The 22,813-nt window shown below is 43.9% G+C and overlaps 1 protein-coding gene across 4 annotated transcripts in view; it reads left to right on the forward strand.

The window, feature by feature from the left end:
- eif2b3 (eukaryotic translation initiation factor 2B, subunit 3 gamma) overlaps nucleotides 1-22,813 on the forward strand; it is a 171,475-nt gene that overhangs the window by 141,875 nt on the left and 6,787 nt on the right. For all 4 annotated transcript variants that reach the window (XM_070886757.1, XM_070886756.1, XM_070886755.1 and 1 more), the window contains exon 11: nucleotides 14,162-14,265. In XM_070886757.1, coding sequence (XP_070742858.1) covers nucleotides 14,162-14,265 — 104 coding nt within the window. The remainder of the gene's footprint in view (nucleotides 1-14,161; nucleotides 14,266-22,813) is intronic.

Here is a 22,813-nt window from a genome sequence, read left to right on the forward strand (position 1 = left end):
AATGCCAGTGTAAGACCCACTGAGCACATTTTTCCCCATGGGACCTCTGTAGAAATATAATGAAGTCTAATCTTTGTTTATGTTCTTTGAAGGGGTGGGTGATCAATTTTGTTTTATTTGAGGGTGTGGGGTTTTTGGGGTTGTTTGAGTGATGTGTGAAAAATAAACTGTAACTTTGACCGTCTCCTTCAGCCTCTGGTGTATGACTGTGGACTAGTGACGGAGATGTGGCATTAGCGTGGTCATTATTAGCTGCATCCCTCAGCTCCCTCCATTTAAGCAAACCGATCCTTTGAGTCGCTGCCGACTAGCCCTGCCGCCGCCAACATTGGCTGCTGCTGGTCCTCGTCGTCCTGCTGAATATTCGGAGCGTCGCTAGGCTCCTATTCCTCTTCCTCCTCCTCCTCCTCCCCCCCCTCCTCCTCCTGAGGTGGGCCTGCAATCCCCACTGACAAGGTATGGGTCCTCATGATGGCCAAGTTGTGCATCATGCAGCGCACCACAATGAGTAGTGAGACCTGTTGAGGGGAGTATTGAAGGCTGCCTCCAGAGCGGTCCAGGCATCAGAATCACTGCTTCAGCAGCCCTGTTGTCTGCTCTATGATGTTGCGGGTGGCGATACGACTCTCATTTGTAGCGTACCTCCTGCTCTGTGGTAGGGTTGTGGAGGGGGGTCATTAATCAGGTGGCCAGGTCGTATCCCTAGACCCTGAGCAGCCAACCTGAGCCTTCCCGTGATGGCTCAAACAGTCGAGGCACAGTGCTCTCCCGGAGGATATACGCATCATGTGTGCCTTCAGGATGGCGAGCATTGTCTGTGAGGATGCACTGCGTATGGTCGCACACCAGCTGCACATTTAGGGAGTGATATCCCTTTCTGTTTCTGAAGACCTCTGCATTCTGGAATGGTGCTCGCAAGGCCGCGTGCGTGCAGTCAGTTGCTCCTTGCACCCTCGGGTAGCCCGCTATCCTGGCAAGCCCACATGCACGCTCACCTTGTTTCGCCCTGGCCATCAGGAAAGTAATGAAGTCCATTCTACATGTGTAGAGAGCCTGTGTGACGTTGCGGATGCAGTGATGTGCTGCGAATTGTGAGGTGCTGCATATGTCCCCTGATGCAGCCTGGAAGGAGCCGGAGGCATAGAGGGTGTGTGCCACAGTGACTTTCACTACGACGGGCCGATGTGAGGCTGCAGGTCTGCCTGCAGGAAATGGCATATCTCTATAACTACCTCCTTTCGGAAGCGCAGCCTTCTGACACACTTCTCCTCGGACAAGTCCAGGTATCAGCATGCTGCCGGTAAGGCCTCCTGCCCCGATGTCGAGTGGCTCTCCTCCTTCTGCTGCCGACATGGCCAACAGCCCTTCTCTCTTGACGGTGCCTTGCTACCGTAAAATGCGACGCTGGCGAACTAGTAATGCCCCCATTAAAGTTGTCAAAACGACATTTTCACAAGCTGAATTGTTATGTCTATCTGCCGCTGCAAACTCTGAGGCTCACGCACCGTGCTCTGCGTAAACTTTGCACTGACTGTGACCTCCAAGGGAAGCATTTCCTCATGCCTTTAAGTAGCCACCAGTTAACGATTCTGAAAGCCTGTACCAACTGTTTTTTCAGGTGTGATTATTGGACACTAAATGAGGCGGCCGCACCTAATTTAGCGAGCGGGGCGTTGCAACAGGACTGATGTCGTGCTCGGAGTGATCATTAGCAGCCAGGCGCTTGTGGTTTGCGTCCCCGGTAAACATCTAATGATTTTTCTGTCAGGGCGCTAAAAACTGTGCGCCCGGTCGACGAGCTCTGCCGCTTGCATTAACGTCCCCTCTGGCTGCTAATTGAGACTAGACAACCAAAAATCCAGCCCAATATCTTTTGAGACTCCAACCACATAGATATGCATCAAGTAACCACAAAGATAGGTAGCATTCATGAATTGGCCATGAGAAACTTTTAAAAAAAGCTTTTCTCTCTTACCCCTCTCTTTTTCTCGCTTCTCTCCCTTACTCCTCTCTCTCGCCATCTTGTTTGTTCTTTATCCTCCCTCCCTCCCCTCCACCCTTTGCCATCTCTTATCTTTCCACGTTTTGCTATCTGAATTTTAGTTCTTACTTTTCTTCTCTCTCCTGTGTCTCACTGACCATCAGATACCCAGTACATTGTCCCCCAAGCACTAGAAAATTTGAAGATATACTAAAAAATTGCAAAGTGCGTAATAATTGCCTGTAAAAGGAAAAGTGTATCGGAGAAATGATAAATTACATGAAAATTTGAATTGGGGAAAGCAGTGTGGTTCTTGTCATTTGGCTACCGAAGAGGTTTATAAAGAAAGAAAAACTATATAGCACCTTTCACAACCTCAGGATATCCCAAGGCGCTTTACAGCCAATGAAGTACTTTTCGAAGTACAAGTCACTGTTGTAATGTATAAATCAAACCTCATGATTTTTAATAATTGTTTAATCTTGCACAATTTTGTAAATGGCAATATTGCATAAGGAAGTATGATTACCATCATCCATTTCAATAAATAATTATAGGAACATAGGAATATACAGGAGCAGAAAGAAACATTGGGATCGACCCTCCTTGGTAATGTCACTGCGTGCACCAATGTCACTGATTACATAATAAATAAATGACATATGAGACTAAACGGAGGATCTCATAAATACAACTATGTGATGTAACATTGAGTTATTCTAATTGTCCAATCCCAGTGCCGAGGAAATATCAGGTCCTCTAGCAAATGAGTTGGCACTAATTGAGGTGTTGGGATCTAAATGGCACTGTGGGTAAGAACTTAGTTCTTTGTTGACTGGATTGCTTTTGTCATTTTGAATCCAATCAGTACCATTGGGGGAGGGAATCTCTTTTCTTTCCTTACACAAAACAACCTTGGTGCAATTTTTAGTGACATAAAACTAATAAATTCAGTGTGAGAAGCCACACTGTTAGAAATTAGAAATGTTAGAATTAGAAATAATTAGAACTATCACTATGACATGGGACACACTTTGAGGCTCTGTGGCATATTGTTGCAAAAACACTGGCTCCTATTTTCACCACGATTGTGTGCCGTTTTTTGGCATCCAAACATATTTTGGCGTGAAATACTCACTTTCCAACTTTTGCCAACGTTTGGATGCCGGTGCTGAATATGTGTGCCAGTTTTAAAAATGTTGACGCTAACCCGAGTCAAAACTGGATCTGGCGCCGTTTTTGTGGACTTAATCGATTTTGACCGTCCACGATTTTTTTCAGCGCGGTGCACACTGCCCAAAAGCCCCACAAAAAAAAACCACACGTTAACTTAAGGAATCAGCGCGGCGTACAAGTGGACAGGAGCGAGGCAATTGAATACACAATAAAATATCTTTTTCACCGGGATCTCTTTTTGGAGCAAGGGAAGATGATTTCTGGGCTGAAAGGACTGCTCACCCCACTGCAATCCCCGGCTGAAAGGACTGCTCCCCACCGGCTGGGCCCGCTGCAATCCCGGACCGAGTGCCCCCCTGCTCTCCCTGCGAGTTGAAGTTCAGGAGCGGGAGGGCCATTCGGCTGGGGATTGCAATGAGTCCAGCCAGTGGGAAGCAGTCATTTCGGTCCGAATTGCAGCAGGTCCAGCCGGGGGACGGGGAGCAATGGCAGCAGATCCAGCCCGGGTGGGGCGGGGGGGCGCGCGGGGGAGTGGTGGCCATGGGTCCGAGTGGGGAGGAGGCGGAGAGCAGTGGCCCCGCGGGTCCAGCCGGGGGTGAGGGGGGAGGACGGTGGCCGCATGTCCAGCTGGGGGAGAGGTCCTTTCGGCAGCGGTGGGGTAGCAATCCTTTCGGGGAGCGGGCTTCAGTTTCCTTTAGTGTTTCTGGTTGCCCAGGCAACTTCAGCTTTTCGCGCATTCCCGGAGAGCTTTTAGCGCAGACTTGAAGCTCCGCCCCCCCCAGACTAACTTCGGAGAGCGCTGCGCCAAATTCAAATATTTCTTTGGTGAAAATCCCGATTTTTTTTTTTTTCTGACACATACATACACCAAAAAATCGTACGTTAACATGCACGGGCGCCAAAAATCCAGCAAGTGAAAAATAAGGGCACTGTAACTAAAGAGAAGTAAGTAACTTATCAATAGCCTGAAAATGATCTTATGTGATCAGTTACACTAAGGGACATTAGCCAAGGAGTATCTGTGCTATAATATTTCTTACTCAAAATACTTCTGTAACATCACAAATACTCATTGGAAAAACAGGAAGGAATCAAAAGACAAACCACAAAATAGCATTACTGCAATGAGACTACTCCAGGATGTTATATTTAACTTACAGTCTTGAGCCTATTTTTCTTATGTTAATGGTGCGTCTCAGTACTTTCCATGTTGTTGGAGTGCTCACACTAAAAGATTAACAATTTGCAATGCAATTGTAGTGTTTATTGAGCAGTAATTTACAGATTATTGTAAATTTTATGATGAAGCTTTTTATTTTTTTAGCTTTCTTCTCTCCTTTTCTAGTAAAGTTGCTGATTCTTGCAGGAATATATATGGGCCCAAGTTTCAGCTCGAGTTGCTCCTATTTTTTTAGTATGGAGTATCTTAGAAATCGCAATTTTCGGCATTTAGTTTACTCCAATTCTAATTAGTTAGAATAGTTTTGTTTTAGTACAGTTTGTTTTTCAAAAGGGGGCGTTACCAGCCACTTACGCCTGTTTTGCAAGTTTAGGCAGTGAAAAGTTACTCCAAACTAACTTAGAACGGAGTAAGTGTCGATTTTTGTACACTCAGAAAAACCTTGCCTACATTTTAGAAATTAGGCGCAGGGATCGAGAGATGGGGGGTGGGGGGGAGTTAGAGGGCAGTTAGGGGATTTTATAAAGCATTAAACACTTCACTTTTACCAATAAAGAGCCATCATCAATAATAAATGATAAATCAATAACTAAAAAATTAAATTTTCCTATCTATCGAAGCAGCGGCAGCATGCACTAAACTGCGATCGTTTGGCCGGGGATAGGGGTGGCATTGAAAACACCGGGAAGGCGAGCACACACGCAGGAAGCAGGCACCGAGGTGCGATCTTTCGGCCATTCGGCCAGGGGATACACCGGGAGGGAGAGCCAGCCAGCCAGGCAGCACGCACCTTTTGAAAGTTTCATTTTTACTTCAAGCATGGGTGATGCATTATCAACGCCACGGATTATGCAATGGTTCTCCATCAATTCGCTACATAGAGAATTGATTAGAGCTCACTGCACCAGGAACGTCATAGCCCATAGGCTGATGGGCAGAAGGCCTCACCCACATTGGCAATATCGAGTCAGGCGTTCGTACCTGGACATGAGCGAGGCTGATTGTGTCAAAAGGCTGCGTTTCCGCAGAGAAGTTGTCGTTGAGATCTGTGATATGCTGAGAGCAGATTTACAGCCGAGAAGCAGAACGCCGACTGCGTTGTCTGTTGAAGTGAAGGTTACAGCTGTACTTTCTTTCTATGCCTCGGGATCATTTCAAACTATAACTGAAGATGTGTGCACCATCTCTCAACGTGCAATACATGCCTGCGTTCACCAGTCACGGCTGCACTGTATGCACGGAGGAATGACTTCATCAAGTCTCAATGACCGGCCAAGCAATGCATGACAAGGCTGTGGGGTTCTCAAAGATTGCTGGCTTCCCAAAGGTACAGGGCTGCATTGATTGAGCACCTGTGGAGGATGCCGAGCAGTTCAGGAATAGAAAAGGTTTCCATTCCATTAATGTGCAGTTCGTGTGTGACAACATGCAGTACATCATGTCAGTCGATGCAAGATACCCTGGCAGCACCCATGATGCGTTCATCCTACGCCACAGCATTATATCTGACGTGTTTGAGCAGCAGCCAGAAGGGCAGAGCTGGCTACTGGGAGATACAGGGTACGGCCTGACCACCTGGCTCATGATTCCCCTGCGCGTAACCCGGACGGAAGCTGACCATCAATACAACATGTCGCACAGTGCGACGCACAGCATCATAGAGAGGACCATTGGCATCTTGAAATAGCTTTTCCGATGCCTGGACAATTCCGGAGGCCGCTTGCGGCCCTGAGATTGTCGGTCACTTCACTGTTGTGTGCTGCATGCTGCATAACTTGGCCATCATGAGGCAGCAGGAGCTGGTAATGGAACCAGAAAACCCATATGAGGTGAGAGTGCCTGATGATAGTAATTTGGAAGACCAGGATGTGGATGATGAGGACGATCAGGAAAGCATGCAAATGCCTGATGCTGGAGCACGAGGTCGGAGGAGGGCGGTCAGTCGTACTCCTTTAATGATTGCTCGAGCCCTGCGCCAGCAGTTCACCCGTGAGCGCTTCAATTACTGATGCCTGAGGGCTCAGCGACAACTATTCTGCATGGACATGTTTATTTTTCCTATGTTGTGTTGTGTTAATGGCACATGATGCAGTTTTAATGTAAAAATATTTTATTGAAAAGTTCACAATGTACTGCACGTTAATAAAATATTTGTTGTATCAAACTCTACTTTAATATGACTCTTTAAAATCATTTAAACACTTTAAGATCACTTATAAACTTGTAAAGTTACAAAAGTTACAAAACAATTTCAGTGTGAAAAATCTTATACTCTTGAGATCACTGAACCTTCAAGATCACTTTTTAGGTGCAAAATTAAATAACTTACAAAATGTGAGAACATTTACACTCTTAAGATCACTTAAAAACCCTAAGATCATTTATAATTTGTAAAGTTACAAAAGTTACAAAACAATTTTGAATTGAAAAAAGTTGCTACAGTTACATCAAGAACAAGAACAAAAGCAGCAAAGGTTGCAACCATCGCTCATCCACATTTCAGTGAATGTTCACTTTTTCATGGGGGTGTAATTTGTTTGGTCGGGCTGTGTGCCCTTATAGCAGCAGCTACCTCACCCAGGCCCTCCCTGACGGCCTGTGCCGTCGCTTGCACTCCCTCGGGCATTCCCTCCCTCATTTCCCGTGTCATTGCTGCTATTTCTCCCGTCAGTACCGCTACCTCTTCACCCACCGCACTGACACTGCCCACGAGTGATTGGGTAAGCTCATTGCTTTCCACAACCAATGCCACAACCTGACCCACATCTGTTGTACGCTGCATCTCAGGAGAGCGTGTTTCGATTCTCCTTCTCTGCCTGGGTCTGCCTCGCAGCACCACTCCAGTGGGAGGCGCAGGCTAGGACGGTGCAGCACTGGGTGTAAAATGCTGCATTATACCACCACCAGCACCACTGGGACCCGCAACGTCGGAATCTATGAAACCATAGAATGTCGGACCAGAACCTATACAAGTGTTTGAAACACTGATGTCCGTTAATGTGGGCTGATACATATTAAGTTCAGAAGTCTCCCCTGAAGACATTTCAGTCAACCCCTGCACCCACCCTTGGTCTGGATCGTCCACATCTGGTTCTTCTTCTGTATTTTCACGATCTTCAGGATTGGCATCATCTTCTGCAAAATATAACAGAACAGTCAAATGGTTAGTAGCACAGGAGGAGGCAGGATGGGTGGCATGAGTAGTCTCACGCATAGCAGGCCAGGTAGCAGGTTGATTTGAAGGGCCACGATGCATTTTCAGGATTTACCCTCTCCCTCGCGTGTGGGCCCAGCTTGTGCTGTACTGATTGCTTTTCTCCATGTACGACTCATCAAAGCAGCGACCCTCTGTTCCAAGGGTGTCAGTGGATGCAGATTTGGCACGCCTCCTCCTTTTCGAGTTCTTTCCCTTTTGCCGTGGACCAATTTCTTCTGCAAAGATTAAAATACAACTTTTTACAGAGTGCGCCTTTCTGCAGGGTGGGAAATATACAGATGATCACATTTACGATTGAGATTCCATTGAAAAATGAAAATATTACTTACGCTAACTACTTGACCAAGGTCGTGCCATTTCTTTTTACACTGGCTTCCAGATCTCCTGGTATGCACCACAGCGCAGTAATCTTCTGCAACTTGGTTCCAGCATTTCTTCATTATTTTGGGTGGCACTTTTGTGTGACCTCTGTTGCTGGTATTCAGCTCCTGCCATCTCTGCTCAGTGATATTAACTAATGTCTCCACTTCCTCACGCAAAAAATTCTTCGTTCTTGGTGGGCATTGTTCCTTTGCTGTATTGAATTGACAGTGATTTTTCAAAAAACACAGTCCTTATTTTGCATGCATCTATGCAGCACTTGTTCTGGAAGTTTAGCAGCAACGAACAGTACTCACTGATTCCAGCAGCTGATTTCTTCCACAGTATTGCTAACAGCACTCCTTCAGGCACAAAAAATCAGTCAGAAGGCTTTGCACAGCTCCACACACTCAAAAATCACTTTTCTGCATGTCTCTTTAAAGATTGCCGATGTTTGTGTGTCATTGCGTATGCGTACACGCTCCAACGCTGCCGGCACTCAAACTGACGCTGGGCCCTAGCCCCGCCCCCCTGCCGGCAGTGCTTGCTCAGAACGAGTTTGCTCCGCCCCCAGCAACTCCTGCTGCACCGCACTGAGCTGGAAACGGGCCTACAGATATCAGAGAATCGCGAGGTAAGTTTTTGAGTTCTAGAAATTAGGCGGGTCTCTCCAAGGTGCGCTGTTCTACCGGTGATCCGAAACTTGGGCCCATGGTTCCATAGCTTACCAGCAGCCTCCAAGATCTCACCCAAATAGCTATTTATGTCTGAGACTAAACAATGAGTTGCAACACGACTAATTACTTTGTATCAGTCTTCACAGTCGAGGAAAAGGATACGATACCTGACATTCCAGGGAAACTAATAATGAATCAATGGTCGCCATATTATAAAAAGGATATAGAGGCGCTGGAGAGGGTGCAGGGAAGATTTACAAGGATGATAGCAGAAATGAGAGGGTATACATATCAGGAAAGGATGAACAGGCTGGGTCTCTTTTCACTTGAAAAAAGAAGGCTGAAGGGTGACCTAATAGAGGTCTTTAAAATTATGAAAGGTTTTGATAGAGTGGATACAGAGAGAATGTTGCCACTTGTGGGGAAGAGCATGACTAGAGGCCATCAATATAAGAGTCACCAAAATAAACAATAGAGAATTCAGAAAAAACTTCTTTACCCAAAGAGTGGTGAGAATGTGAAACTAGCTACCACAGTGAGTGGTTGAAGCAAATAGTATAGATAGCATATGAGGGAGAAGGGAATAAAGGGTTATGCTGATAGATTTAGATGAGGAAAGACAAGAGGCGGCTTGAGTGGAGCATAAACGCCTGCATGGACTGATTGGGCCAAATGGCCTGTTTCTGTGCTGTGTATCCTATGTAATCCTATTCAACCATGGAGAGTTATTGTATCTGAGCAATACTGTTCTTAGTTAATGTCTCCTACATTCCTTCCAGCAAGGGTCATAGATTAGCGATCAAGAGTGGGAATCTTGAGTCATTTTTTTTCTCCCTAGCACAGGAGTGTTGAAGTTAGTTATAGTGTTGCAGCAGTGATTGGCTAAGTGAGTGTTGACCTGGAATTGAACCTAAGACCTTCTGTTCTTTATGACTTAGATGCTCTTATCCACCAGGCCTTCAGGGAAGCTGCATCTTGAAGTTTAATAAGTTATTTTCTAGAATGGTCTCATGTTTCACATTTAATTTATTTAAGTTGACGTGTATCACCTGTTTACCTAGCTTTTCACATAGTGCAGTCACCAGACATTCTATAAAGCTCACAAATAAAAAAAAATGTCACGTGTATTTTAAAGATGAAAGAGCCTTAAGTTACGGGTGTTTTATTGGAAAAATTTATGTTTTTTTCTCTTTGATCTCAGAATTTGACGAATAAATGCTGAATAGATAATACACCTACCCACAGTGTGAGGGAATGGGGGCAGAGGCATGCTTGTGCACTGTTTGTTGCCTCTGTGCTCTACCAAAATTGTTTGTTTACATGGGAGGCAGGGGAGCATATACCACCAGTAATTAGTTCAGCCTAGGGGATGGGGGGCTTGGTATTTGACTTATTTGGTGGTCCACAGTTCAGATGTCAATCCCTGTGATCCCTGAGTCTTCCATTTAGCAATATGCCAAAATAAACTATTCATCAGCTGTTGCTGGTGCAGCAAGGAGCTAATCAGTCTGCCCGGGACCAAGAGAGAATAAATACTGGTAGCATCTATGCACGTAGGTAATTTTGCTTATAATTTTCTGAGAGAATGTTACTGGAAGCTAGCATAGCACTAGTTTCTAATACCTTCACAATAACTTAAGAAATGTGCTTGACATCTACATCAAATGTTTTAAAAGGAACCATACAAAAACAAAATACTGTGGATGCTGGAAATCTGAAATAAAAACCGAAAATGCTAGAAATACTCAGCAGGTCAGGCAGGCAGCATCTGTGGAGACAGAAACCGAGTTAATGTTTCAGGTTGATGACCTTTCGTCAGAACTGGAAAAAGTTAGCGATGTAAAAGATTTGAGGCAAGTGCAAAGGAAGGGAAAGTGGGGAGGGGAGGAGAGGAAAGAACAAAAGTTGGAGGTGTGTGATGGGGTGGAAGGGAGGAGAGATTAAATGACAAACAGTATGATTGTACAAGGCAAAAGGAGATGGTAATGCGACAAGTAAAGAAACAAAAGATGGGTCTAGAAGAGCTGTAAATGGGAATACCAGAATCATCAACAGCTGCCGTCTGGACAAAATGGGGGCAGAGGTTATGATCTGAAATTGTTGAACTCGATGTTGAGGAGTGGACCTAAATAGGACTGGAACAAAGAATGTTCCACATATCTCACTAAAAGGCAGGCATAGCTAGGACCCATGCAGGTTCCCATTAGCATCTCCTTTTATTTGGAGGAAGTGAGTGGAGTCAAATGAGAAGTTGTTCAAGGTGAAGAATAAGTTCAGCCAGTTGGGGGAGGGTGGTGGTGGAGGTGGACTGGTTGGGCCTCTGCTCAAGGAAGAAGTGAAATGCCCTCAGGCCGCCCTGGTGGGAGATGGAGGTGTAAAGGGATTCATTGGTTGTGGCATTGCTAATCTCTGTAGTGCGCTGCTTTTGCTGTTTAGTATACATGTAATCCTGCATTGTAGCTTCACCAGGTTGGCATGCCATTGTAAAGTATGCCTGGTGCTTCTCTCAGCCTGCTCTTCTACACTTCTCCTTATCTCTAATCTCCTCCAGCCCCACTACCCTCTAAGAATTCTGTGTTCCTTCAACTCTGGCCTTTTGTGCATTTCTCATCCTTTGCCCCACCACCGTCTAAACCCTAAGCTCTGGAATTCCTTTACTAAACCTCTGCCTCTCATCTCTCTCTCCTCCTTTAAGACACTCTTTACCAAGCTTTTAGTCACCTGGCCTTTGGCTTGGTGTAGTTTTCGTCTCATTATGTTCCTGTAAAGTGCCTATGTTAAAGGCGCTATATAAATGCAAGTTGTTGTTGAGTGACTGCAATTCAGTGCAAAATTGTGGCTAATTTTATGTTGTCAACTCATGCCCATTTTCGCAAAATTTGTAGGAGCCAGCTTACCAGAGAAGCTCAAGAGACCTTTCTCTTTTGAATTTTTACATCAGGGTTGCTGCATAAATGAGCAAGGATTGTTTTTTAATGGGATTAGAATAACATGAGTGTTGCTGACGGCACTCCCTTCTTTAAATGTATTAAAGATGTACCCAACTATATGTTATGCATCCAAACATAGTAAAGACTAGGGATGGAAGCAATTACTTTTTAATACACATTTGTTAAGGCCTTTATTAAATTGCACACATGCTTCATATGTATTTTATTCATAGAGTGTGACATATATAAAAGTTTATGGATTACTCAGAGGAAATTAGTTGAACGAGCTATCCATGGAACTGTTTTATAGAGCAACTCATTTATGTTGAATAATTTGGGATGGGCATGAAAAGCAATAACAGAAAATGCTGAAAATACTTAGCAGGTCAGGCAGCACCTGTAAAGAAAGGAAAATTGTTACCGTTTCAGGAATAATTCTTCTTGACTTCTGACAATGGGTTAAAAAGCATGAAAGCTGAAATAAAAAATTTAATTGCTACATGTACACAACATGCTAGCATCTGAAAGAGGAAAAACAGGTTAACATTTTGGATGGAACGTTACATGAGGACTAAGTGGCTAGAGTAAATGTTGGTCCCTTAGAAGACGAGACCAGGGAATTAGTAATGTGGATCATGGAGATGGCAGAAACGCTGAACAAATTTTGTATCAGTCTTTATGGTAGAGGACACTAATAATATTCCAACAGTGGATAGTCAAGGGACTATAGGGGGGGGGGGGGGGGGGAGGAACTTAACACAATCACAATCACTAAGGAGGTGGTACTCAAAGATAATGAGACTAAAGGCAGATAAATCCCCTGGACTTGATGGTTTGCATCCTAGGATCTTAAGAGAAGTAGCGGCAGGGATTGTGGATGCATTGGTTATAATTTACCAAAATTCCCTGGATTCTGGGGAGGTCCCAGCAGATTGGAAAACTGCAAATGTAACGCCCCTATTTAAAAAAGGCAGACAAAAAGCAGGAAACTATAGACCAGTTAGCCTAACATCTGTGGTTGGGAAGATGTTGGAGTCCATTATTAAAGAAGCAGTAGCAGGACATTTGGAAAAGCAAAATTCGGTCAGGCAGAGTCAGCATGGATTTATGAAGGGGAAGTCATGTTTGACAAATTTGCTAGAATTTTTTGAGGATGTAACAAACAGGGTGGATAAAGGGGAGCCAGTGGATGTGGTGTATTTGGATATCCAGAAGGCATTTGACAAAGTGCCACATAAAAGGTTACTGCACAAGGTAAAAGTTCACAGGGATATATTATATTAGCATGGATAGAGGATTGGCTAACGAACAGAAAATAGAGAGTAGGGATAAATGGTTCATTCTCGGTTTGGCAATCCATAATCAATAAGTGGAGTGCCGCAGGGATCAGTGCTGGGACCCCAACTATTTACAGTCTATATTAACGACTTGGAGGAAGGGACCGAGTGTAACGTAGCCAAGTTTGCTGATGATACAAAGATGGAAGGAAAAGCAATGTGTGAGGAGGACACACAAAATCTGCAAAAGAACATAGACCGGCTAAGTGAGTGGGCAAAAATTTGGAGATGGAGTATAATGTTGGAAAGTGTGAGGTCATGAACTTCGACAGAAAAAAATCAAAGAGCATGTTATTATTTAAATGGAGAAAGATTGCAGTGCTCAGTATAGCAGGACCTGGCGGTACTTGTGCATGAAACACAAAAGTTTAGTATGCAGGTACAGCAAGTGATCAGGAAGGCCAATGGAATCTTGGCCTTTATTGCAAAGGGGATGGAGTATAAAAGCATGGAAGTCTTGCTACAGTTGTACAGGGTATTGGTGAGACCACAGCTGGGATACTGCGTGCAGTTTTGGTTTCCATATTTACAAAAGGATATACTTGGTTTGGAGGCAATTCAGAGAAGGTTCACTAGGTTGATTCCGGAGATGAGGGAGTTGACTTATGAGGAAAGGTTGAGTAGGTTGGGCATCTACTCATTGGAATTCAGAAGAATGAGAGGTGATCTTACTGAAACGTATAAGATTATGAGGGGGCTTGACAAGGTGGATGCAGAGAGGATGCTTCCACTGATAGGGAAGACTAGAACTAGAGGGCACGATCTTAGAATAAGGGGCCGCCCATTTAAAACTGAGATGAGGAAAAATTTCTTCTCTCAGAGGGTTGTAAATCTGTGGAATTCGCTGCCTCAGAGAGCTGTGGAAGCTGAGACATTTAATAAATTTAAGACAGAAATAGACAGTTTCATAAACGATAAGGGATTATGGAGAGCAGGAAGGGAGGTGGACCTGAGTCCATGATCGGATCAGCCATGATCGTATTAAATGGCGGAGTAGGCTCGAGGGACCGTATGGCCTACTCCTGCTCCTATTTCTTATGTTTTTATGTTTTTAATTCCAAATTGAGGCACAAGGAGGTGTGCAAGATTGGGCAGGATGATTTGCCTGCTAATTCAAAGCATCTATTTCCCTCATCGTCCCTTGTAGGGAAACACCTGGCTTTTGCTCGGCACTTTTTCTAAGATGGCCTGACTGATACGGGGAACCCACTGTGTGGGTTGTAATTGTGTGCAAACCTGTATCTGATCAAAATAATTTTTTTTTTTTTAAAGTGACATTTTTAAACCCTGTTTTATTTTGCAGGTGCTGCATACAGGGCTGTGTTATTTGCACTGGAGCAGTCATTGAAAAAGGGGCTGACCTCAAGGATTGTCTGGTGGGAAGTGCACAGTGCGTTGATGCTAAATGTAAGGAATTTATTAATATTCAATAATAACTTGCAAGCAGAAAAAATGTAGAACTACTGTGATGAAGCACCAATTGTAAATCTAGTTTTTTTAATATATATAAAATGTATTTATTTTCAGTTATTTTCTTCTTCTATCCCATGTGCCATTCCACGACCAAAATTGTGACCAGATGACCTGTTTCTAGGCTTCTATTGAATCCCTCATAAACCAGGCACGAGGATGACACAAGTTTTCCCATAACTCCAATTAAGGAGACACGGCTGAGATTTGGAACTTACTGTCACACCTAAAATCCTTAAAATCCTAAATTCTACTTCCATGAATATTTCTCTCAGCTCTTTGTGGCATTTAATTTCCATTCGGTTAAAGCAGCCATTGACTCTCTGAAAGCTGTTGCAATTAAATTAGCATGCTCCATAAGTTAATGTAGTTTTACTTAAACGTATGAAGTGTGAATCTAGAAATTAAAATGCTATGTTGAGTGCATCCTTTAAGATTTAAAAAAAGAAGCATATGCGCATACATTTCCCTCCCAAGTATCATATAATATTCACAGGTAAGAAGACTTGTCACCAAGCCTCTGCCAATGCTACTGTTTAATCAGATCTTAAAGAGTGAACCTAGACTTGTTCTTCCTCTCAATTATGAAAAAGGGACTTTTTTTTATCCGTTCTGTAGCAAAGCGACTCACCTCCACTCAGCACACTCTGACCACGGTCCTCACTGAGATCAGGCACTTGGCCATTTATTTGTTTCTTTTCTTAATTTTTTTAAAATTTTATTCGTTCCTGGGATGTGGGTGTCACCAGCAAGGCCAGCATTTATTGCCCATCCCTAATTGCCCTTGAGAAGATGGTGGTGAGCTGCCTTCTTGAACCGCTGCAGTCCTTGTGGTGAAGGTACTCCCACAGTGTTGTTAGGGAGTGAGTCCCAGGATTTTGACCCAGTGACAATGAAGGAACGGTGATATACTTCCAAGTCAGGATGGTGTGTGACTTGGAGGGGAATGTGGAGGTGGTGGTGTTCCCATGCGCCTGCTGTCCTTGTCCTTCTAGGTGGTAGAGGTTGCTGGTTTGGAAGGTGCTGCCCAAGAGGCCTTGGTGAGTTGCTGCATGAGTTGGTACACACTGCAGCCACGGTACATCAGCTATGGAGGGGGTGGATGGGGTGCCAGTCAAGTGGGCTGCTTTGCCCTGGATGGTGTCGAGCTTCTTGAATGTTGTTGGAGCTGCACTCATCCAGGCAAGTCGAGAGTATTCCATCACACTCCTGACTTATGCCTTGAAGATGGTGGAAGGGCTTTGGGGAGTCAGGAGGGGAGATACTTGTCACAGAATACCCAGCCTCTGACCTGCTCTCGTTGCCACGGTATTTATGTAGCTGGTCCAGTTAAGTTTTTGATCAATGGTAACCCCAAGGATGTTGATGGTGAGGATTCGGCGATGGTAATGCCGTTGAATGTCAAGGAGATAGTCATTGCCTGGCACTTGTGTGGCGCAAATGTTACTTGCCACTTATTAGCCCAAGCCTGAATGTCGTCCAGGTCTTGCTGCATGCAGGCATGGACTGCTCCATTATCTGAGGAGTTGTAAATGGCACTGAACACTGCAGTCATCAGCGAACATCCCCACTTCTGACCTTATGATGGAGGGAAGGTCATTGATGAAGCAGCTGAAGATGGTTGAGCCTAGGACACTGCCCTGAGGAACTCCTGATGCCCTGGGGCTATGATGATTGACTTCCAGCCACCACAACGATCTTCCTTTGTGCTAGGTATGACCCTAGCCTGTGGAGCGTTTTCCCCCTGATTCCCATTGACTTCAGATTTACTAGGGCTCCTGGATGCCACACTCGGTCAAATGCTGACTTGATGTCAAGGGCAGTCACTCTCACCTCAGGAATTCAGCTCTTTTGTCCATGTTTGGACCAAGGCTGTACTACACTAAATGTTGTGATATTGCTTTCTTTCCCAGATCTGGTTGCCAGAAAATGGGGCTTGACATCCCACCAACTGTCAAATATGTATCTCTTTGTTCTCTGGTCAGTGTTTAATTGTACACAATGAAAATGTTGAATTATTTTACTCCATGTTTACCACATAGTCAATTATTGATGTAAATGGCATTACCAACAGCATAAACACTTTAGTTTAATTGAAAATGTGTTGAATTTATTATACAAATAATTACAATTTAAAGACAATATTCAGAGCTTTATTGTTTCAAACATCCTTTATTAGTTTAAACATTGCAGTATAAAAAGTTTTCAGGACATTTAACTTTTTCATGAAACAATTAAACATTTGGTTTACAGTAAATACATTTGACAGCTGGCAGAATCGCCACAACCACATTTTTCAACCAGCCCTGGGAACGATAACATTTATCTTGCACGCTTTTCGTTCTCAATCGCCTAACCTAGGACTCAAATATTTTTTAATAGAAAATCTTTGAGAGTATCCCTACTCTCAGTGGATGTTTTCAGCGGTGAAATATTTTGGTAAGCATGATGTGTGTTCAGAGGATTGTTTGTGAAAGTCTTATTAAAATTTTAAAGAGAACAATCTGAAGCTGATCCAAGAGACTTACCAAATAGTGATGCTGACTAAAAGGCCTTAGAAGAAAGAAAAATAACTAGTCAAAATAGCTGTTCATTCCACATACCAATTTGTCTAATCATGGACTTCCATCCAATGTTCTGAGAAAGTTGAATAATCCTAGATAAAATTTGATAGAAGGTAAAAGCTCTTCAAATTTTTCTTGACCCCAAAACTAATCTAACAAAACACTGGGACCAACCTAACATAGCCTCTGTCATTCTCCAGATATTTACATGGTCCAGGATTACAGAAACTATTGTGAAACCACAGAATATTTTAGTACTATATAGCACACTCTTTGCCTTTTGGGGGAGGGGGTGAAAGAGAAATGAATCCTTTGTAACCAGTGGGAAAACAAACTTGCCTGAAGTGACTAGAACTGAAAATCTGGCAGTAAAATCACCATGATCGTCAGTTCTGTAGTCTAGTAATGACTGAGAGACACACAAACACCACACATCATTCAGACCCCTTGAATATCTTCTCATCTTGTAACACACAACCATTGATTTAGTATTCTCTGCACAAAATAGAACATTTTTTTAAATATAGAATGCATTATTTTTCAAGAAACTGTCCATGTCCAGCCTTGTGATGAGACAAAATATGTACCATGTAATGCACAGCAGGACCTTGAACATCCATGACCGTAAGGACAAAGCAAAAGGAAATTTATAAACCAGAATGGAAAGGCTTTGGGCTGGAAATTCAGCGATTTTGCGACCGGGTTTTTGGTGCTATTTCATCTTTTTTGGCAAAAATACGGTCAGCAGAAAATTCGGTGACGTTTTGCGGCGGCGGTTTTCAAATACCACTGGAGAGAAGACCACCGCCGTGCAAGTCTCGATATATCGGTTTCACCAAAAATTTGGCTCTGTGCACACCCATATTTTACGTGAAAAATACCAACAGGGAAAAACCTGTCGTAGCAGGCCTGCCAGTGGTGGTAAGTGTGAAGACCTGCAAAAAGATTGACGTTTTTATTTTTTAGTTCTTTTGCAGCAATTCGATCGATAAGTGTCTTGTAAATGTTTTGTGAATTTTTTTTATTTTGTTTTTTCCAATTTATTTTTAGGTGTTTTCCCGCCCTCTCAAGGCCCAACTTGCAGCGGTATCGGCCTTGGACTAAAGTTGGCGAGGATCACGGTTTGCGCTGGGAAATCTTGTGCAATGCTGATTTTTACCGCTGCGCAAATTCAAGCGTGAATTTCAGGCCTAATAGCGAAGCGATAACAGTCATTTTGGCGAAAAAATACCATTATCGCTGAGAACCGAATTTCCAGCCTTGTGCTTTGATGGGGAGGTGCTGGGCAGAAACTAGAAAAGTTGGAGGCACAGAACTCCCAGGGCTACGGACTCACTTGCACATTTCTAGGTATCTGCTCATAGAGCATTAGGAGAGGTCCGGGAGCATGTTTCCAAGCCTTGCTGTCCACTTGGAGCCTTCCCAAGTAGACACCACGAGCTAGAGATATGCTATAGAGACTTGCTATTTATAGTAATTCCGGATGGTTTTAACCTCATAAATTCATGCAAATTGCCCTGTGATGTCACTAAGACCCTGACATTTTTAAATCAAAATCGGAAGTCCCACCACACTCGACCTGCTAAGTAAAACCTAGGGATTGGTTTCAGAGAGCCACTGGAAGTACTTTTTAATGGGGCATTCAGGTGTGGGCACTCAGATTATAGGGGTGCAATTGTGTTTTTTAGATATCCAAGGAACTTTTGAGCTTGGGGATTGCTCATTTCTAAATTTTTATTTGCATTACTCACCCTGAATAAGCACTCACAGCTTATCAGGGGCGTTATTCTTGTTTTAGGGAAGCTGCAGTAGCAACAATAGCAGCAGCTTCAACACCCAGGAGGAGTAGCAGGCTGTTGGAAGATAGGTGAGATTGGCTGCTCGTAGAAAGTCTTAAACAGCCCATATGGTGTATAGGCCAAGAGTGAGTTTCCTGGATATCTTGCAGGAGCAGTGCATGTAAAGGCTACGCTTCTCCAAGCAGGTCCCTGCAGTCTCCTGCAACAAGGCCTGTTGCCCACTGTGCCTGGTAACCATGTTTTGCCAGTGGCCAAGTCACCACCGCCCTTAACTTTTTTTGGCTCCTTCCAGGGACATTTCCCAGTCTGCAGTGCACAAGTGTATCAAGCAGGTCACCACTGCCCTACTTGCCAGGGCCAACCAATACTTCACCTTTCCTGTGGATGCCAACACTCCGCTCTGGGATGGGCAGTAGTGGCTGGCTTCCATTGTGTCCAAGGGCCTCTAAGAGGACACTCATGTAGCTGTGTGCCAGAAGACCAGCCAGCAGCTTTTGTCAACAGGAAGGTCTTTCGCTCAATTAATGCCTTGTTGGACCATCAGGATCATCATTGAGCACACTGTATGGCTCTTGAAGCATAGGTTCAGGTCCCTGGATAGGTTTGGGGGATGCTGATAATATGCTCCAGATAAAGTCTCCTGCATCATTGTAGTGTGCTGCATGTTGCACAGCATGGTAATTACAGAGAGGATTGCAGTTGGAAGAGGCAGAGCAACAATAGCTGTCATCATCTGATGAGAAAGACTGAGGTGAAAGAGAGGTAGAAGCAGAAGGAGGGCCACCAAAACTTCTTGCAGCCAAAGTTACCAGGGATCAGTTGATAACCCAGCACTTTCACAGAACTGATTCCCTTTCCCTGAAAAGTTACACAAAGCCCCTCTCCTGGGGGTATGTGTGCATAAATCGTTGAAGGTGGCAGGGCAGGTTGAAAGAGCAGTTAAAAAGGCTTACGGGATCCTGGACTTCATAAATAGAGGTATAGAGTACAAAAGTGTGGAGATTATGATGAACCTGTATAAAACAATAGTTCAGCCCCAATTGGAGTACTGTGTCCAATTCTGGACACCACACTTTAGGAAGGATGTAGAAACAAGGAAACATAGAAAATAGGTGCAGGAGTAGGCCATTCAGCCCTTCGAGTCTGCACCACCATTCAATAAGATCATGGCTGATCATTCCCTCAGTACCCCTTTCCTGCTTTCTCTCCATACCCCTTGATCCCTTTAGCCATAAGGGCCTCTTGAATATATCTAATGCCCTCTTGAATATATCCAATGAACTGGCATTAACAACTCTCTGTGAAGGCCTTAGAGAGGGTGCAGAAAAGATTCACGAGAATGATTCCAGGAATGAGGGACTTCAGTTACCTTGATGGACTGGAGAAGCTGGGGTTGTTCTTCTTGGAGCAGAGAAGATTGAGATTTGATTTGATAAAGGTGTTCAAAATCATGAGGGGTCTAGACAGAGTAGATAGAGAGAAACTGTTCCCATTGGCAGAAGGGTCGAGAACCAGAGGACACAGATTTAAGGTGATTGGCAAAAGAACCAAAGGCGATGTAAGAAAATACTTTTTTACGCAGCGAGTGGTTAAGGTCTGGAATGCACTGTCTGAAAGGATGGTGGAGGCAGACTCAGTTTTATCTTTCAAAGGGGAGTTGGATAAATATCTGAAGGAAAAGATATTGCAGGGCTATGGGGAAAGAGCAGGGGAGTGGGACTAGCTTAGAGTTGGCACAGGCTCGATGAACCGAATAACCTTCCGTGCTTTAATGATTCTATGATTAGCCGTCCTTGTTACCGCCTTCACCACTCCTTTAGTCCTTTAAAAAACATTGAAACCATTCAACCAACTTTAATATACGGACAATGCAGACTCAGAAGCTGCTATGAAAAGACATTGTAGATCAATGTGATAAAAATTATGAATTTAATCGTAAATGCAATAATTGCCTTAAATTAATTTCTCAGCCAAGTGTCAACCCATTGTGCCTTTTTTTAAAGAAGTTTTTCTAACTTGACTACTCCTACAAGATCCTCCCCTAGTGGTTTCAGTAATGTTGGTGGAAGGCTGCTGTTGCTCCTGTTGGGAGCCTTTAGATGCTCGCAGTTGATGATTTCTAGAGAGAGCCGGGCTGCAGACTGTACCACTTCGGCTACTGTTGGGGCAGCCTGGCCCAGCTGGCTTTCCAGCACTGTGATTGACATTGTTTGAAGGGGAGGCGAGGGAGCAGGCATGCTGACATTCTGAGAGAGGGCTGCATGTGCTGCCCGTTGCACCACTGCCACTCCCATGGGTCTGTGGCTCATCACTCCCATTATCTGTGGGAGAGCAGACTGCAGAAGATAACTGTGACCTTGAAAGCCCATATCCATGTGGTCGATCAGTTTCTCCGAGATGGAGCGCACTTTGGAGCCCAGAGTCTGGATGGCAGTCTTTTGAGCTTTTATCAAAGCTATAAAGACCTCTGGTGTGAAGGCCCATTACAGCATCCCTGGAGGCAGAGTGCTAATGTTGTGTGACAGGATACCACACCAGTTAGAATACTCATTAGCAGGCCTTCCAATACCTTATATAATTGCTTATGTGGCATGAGCATATGTGTGTTGAAGGATGAGCCTCTGAAGTTCGTGTTGTTAAGATGGATTAATGATCAGATGAGATTTTTCAGTACTACTGTTTCTGCAGACCTTATAACCAAGAAGTAACAATTACTGTGGTAATGGTCACATGGTTTCCAGGGACTAAAGAATCATTGTTGTATTCCAATTGATTTGCCTTTATCGACATTAATCCAGAGCTCTGTCAAACAAATACATTCACTTTGGTCACATGATTAGCTGCAGCCAGGGAGTTAAGAGTGGGAAGTGGTGAGGGAAGAGAGGAGGCTAATACGGGAGTTAAGGAGTCACTAGATAAAAGAGAGGTTGGAGGAATCAGAGCTTGCCATGGGAATGTGCCTTGTGAAAAAAAATGAGTGATTAGAGATGGCCCCAACAGTGACCTTCGAGGTTGTGAGGCCTCATGACAGCAAGGTAAAGAAGTTTGCCATGAATTTAGGTGGAAATTTGTGGTTGATGAAATTGAGGTGAGAATATAGGACTGAGAAGCCAGAGAAGGGTTCAGGATGAGTTCATGTGTAGGTTAAAGTCGCAGAGAATGAGAAATCATTCAGAGGGAAGGTTTTGAGGAATGAAGGAAGATTGAAGAAAAGTTAGCAGCACTCGCAGGTGCAATGTATGTTTAAAAATAGATCTATACTTTGGTTCCCTCTAAGTTGAAGAAATTAGAGTTGCTAGGTTTCAGAAATGGATCTCATTGAGATCATTAGGCATGGTAAACCAATCCCCAACATATCCTCCACCTCATTCTCACAACACAGAAAAAACATCCCGATGCTCGGACTAAAAGTAGCGATTCTATCTTTCGCTGAGTGCTTTTTGCAGTACCATTTCTGGATTTTATATGTGTTTTTAAAATAAAGCATGGTATAGAAAAACAATTCAGATTGCTGATCTTCCTGATTTAGCTAATCTCAACCAAGTTGGTAATGGAGGCACTACAGTTTTACCTAAGCATCCCAAGGTTAGTGAGTGGAAAGATTAATCACCGTTCCAACTCCTGATTGCAATCCAACAATTACTGTTGGGAGGTTCATGTGTATGCCGATCCACTATTGAATAGCCTATGGGTGCTCAGTGTCTGATCTCAAACATCAAACTTGGTCACTTGGTTATAGTGAGGTGACAAGCAAAATCGAGACACACTCTTCTTTCAATCTTGCGGATTATAAGATTATCAAGTTTACAACCCCTTCAACAAAATTATTAAAATAACTGCTGTAAAGTCGGATACTCTCCCAAGAGGGAAGTGAGAGAGGGGAATTTGGAATGTGTCTCTAACCATGGCACTACCTGAAACAGATGGTTACATCATCATCATAGGCAGTCCCTCGGAGTCGAGGATGACTTGCTTATACGCTAAAAATGAGTTCTCAGGTGACTGAAGAGTCCAGTGCGGGACCTACAATCTCTGTCACAGGTAGGGCAAATGGTGGTTGAAGGAACAGGTGGATGGGGAGCCTGGGTTGCCATGCGCTCCTTCCGCTGTCGATGCTTGACT

Source organism: Pristiophorus japonicus, chromosome 8 (genome assembly GCF_044704955.1).
Source record: "Pristiophorus japonicus isolate sPriJap1 chromosome 8, sPriJap1.hap1, whole genome shotgun sequence".
Lineage (NCBI taxonomy): Eukaryota > Metazoa > Chordata > Chondrichthyes > Pristiophoridae > Pristiophorus > Pristiophorus japonicus.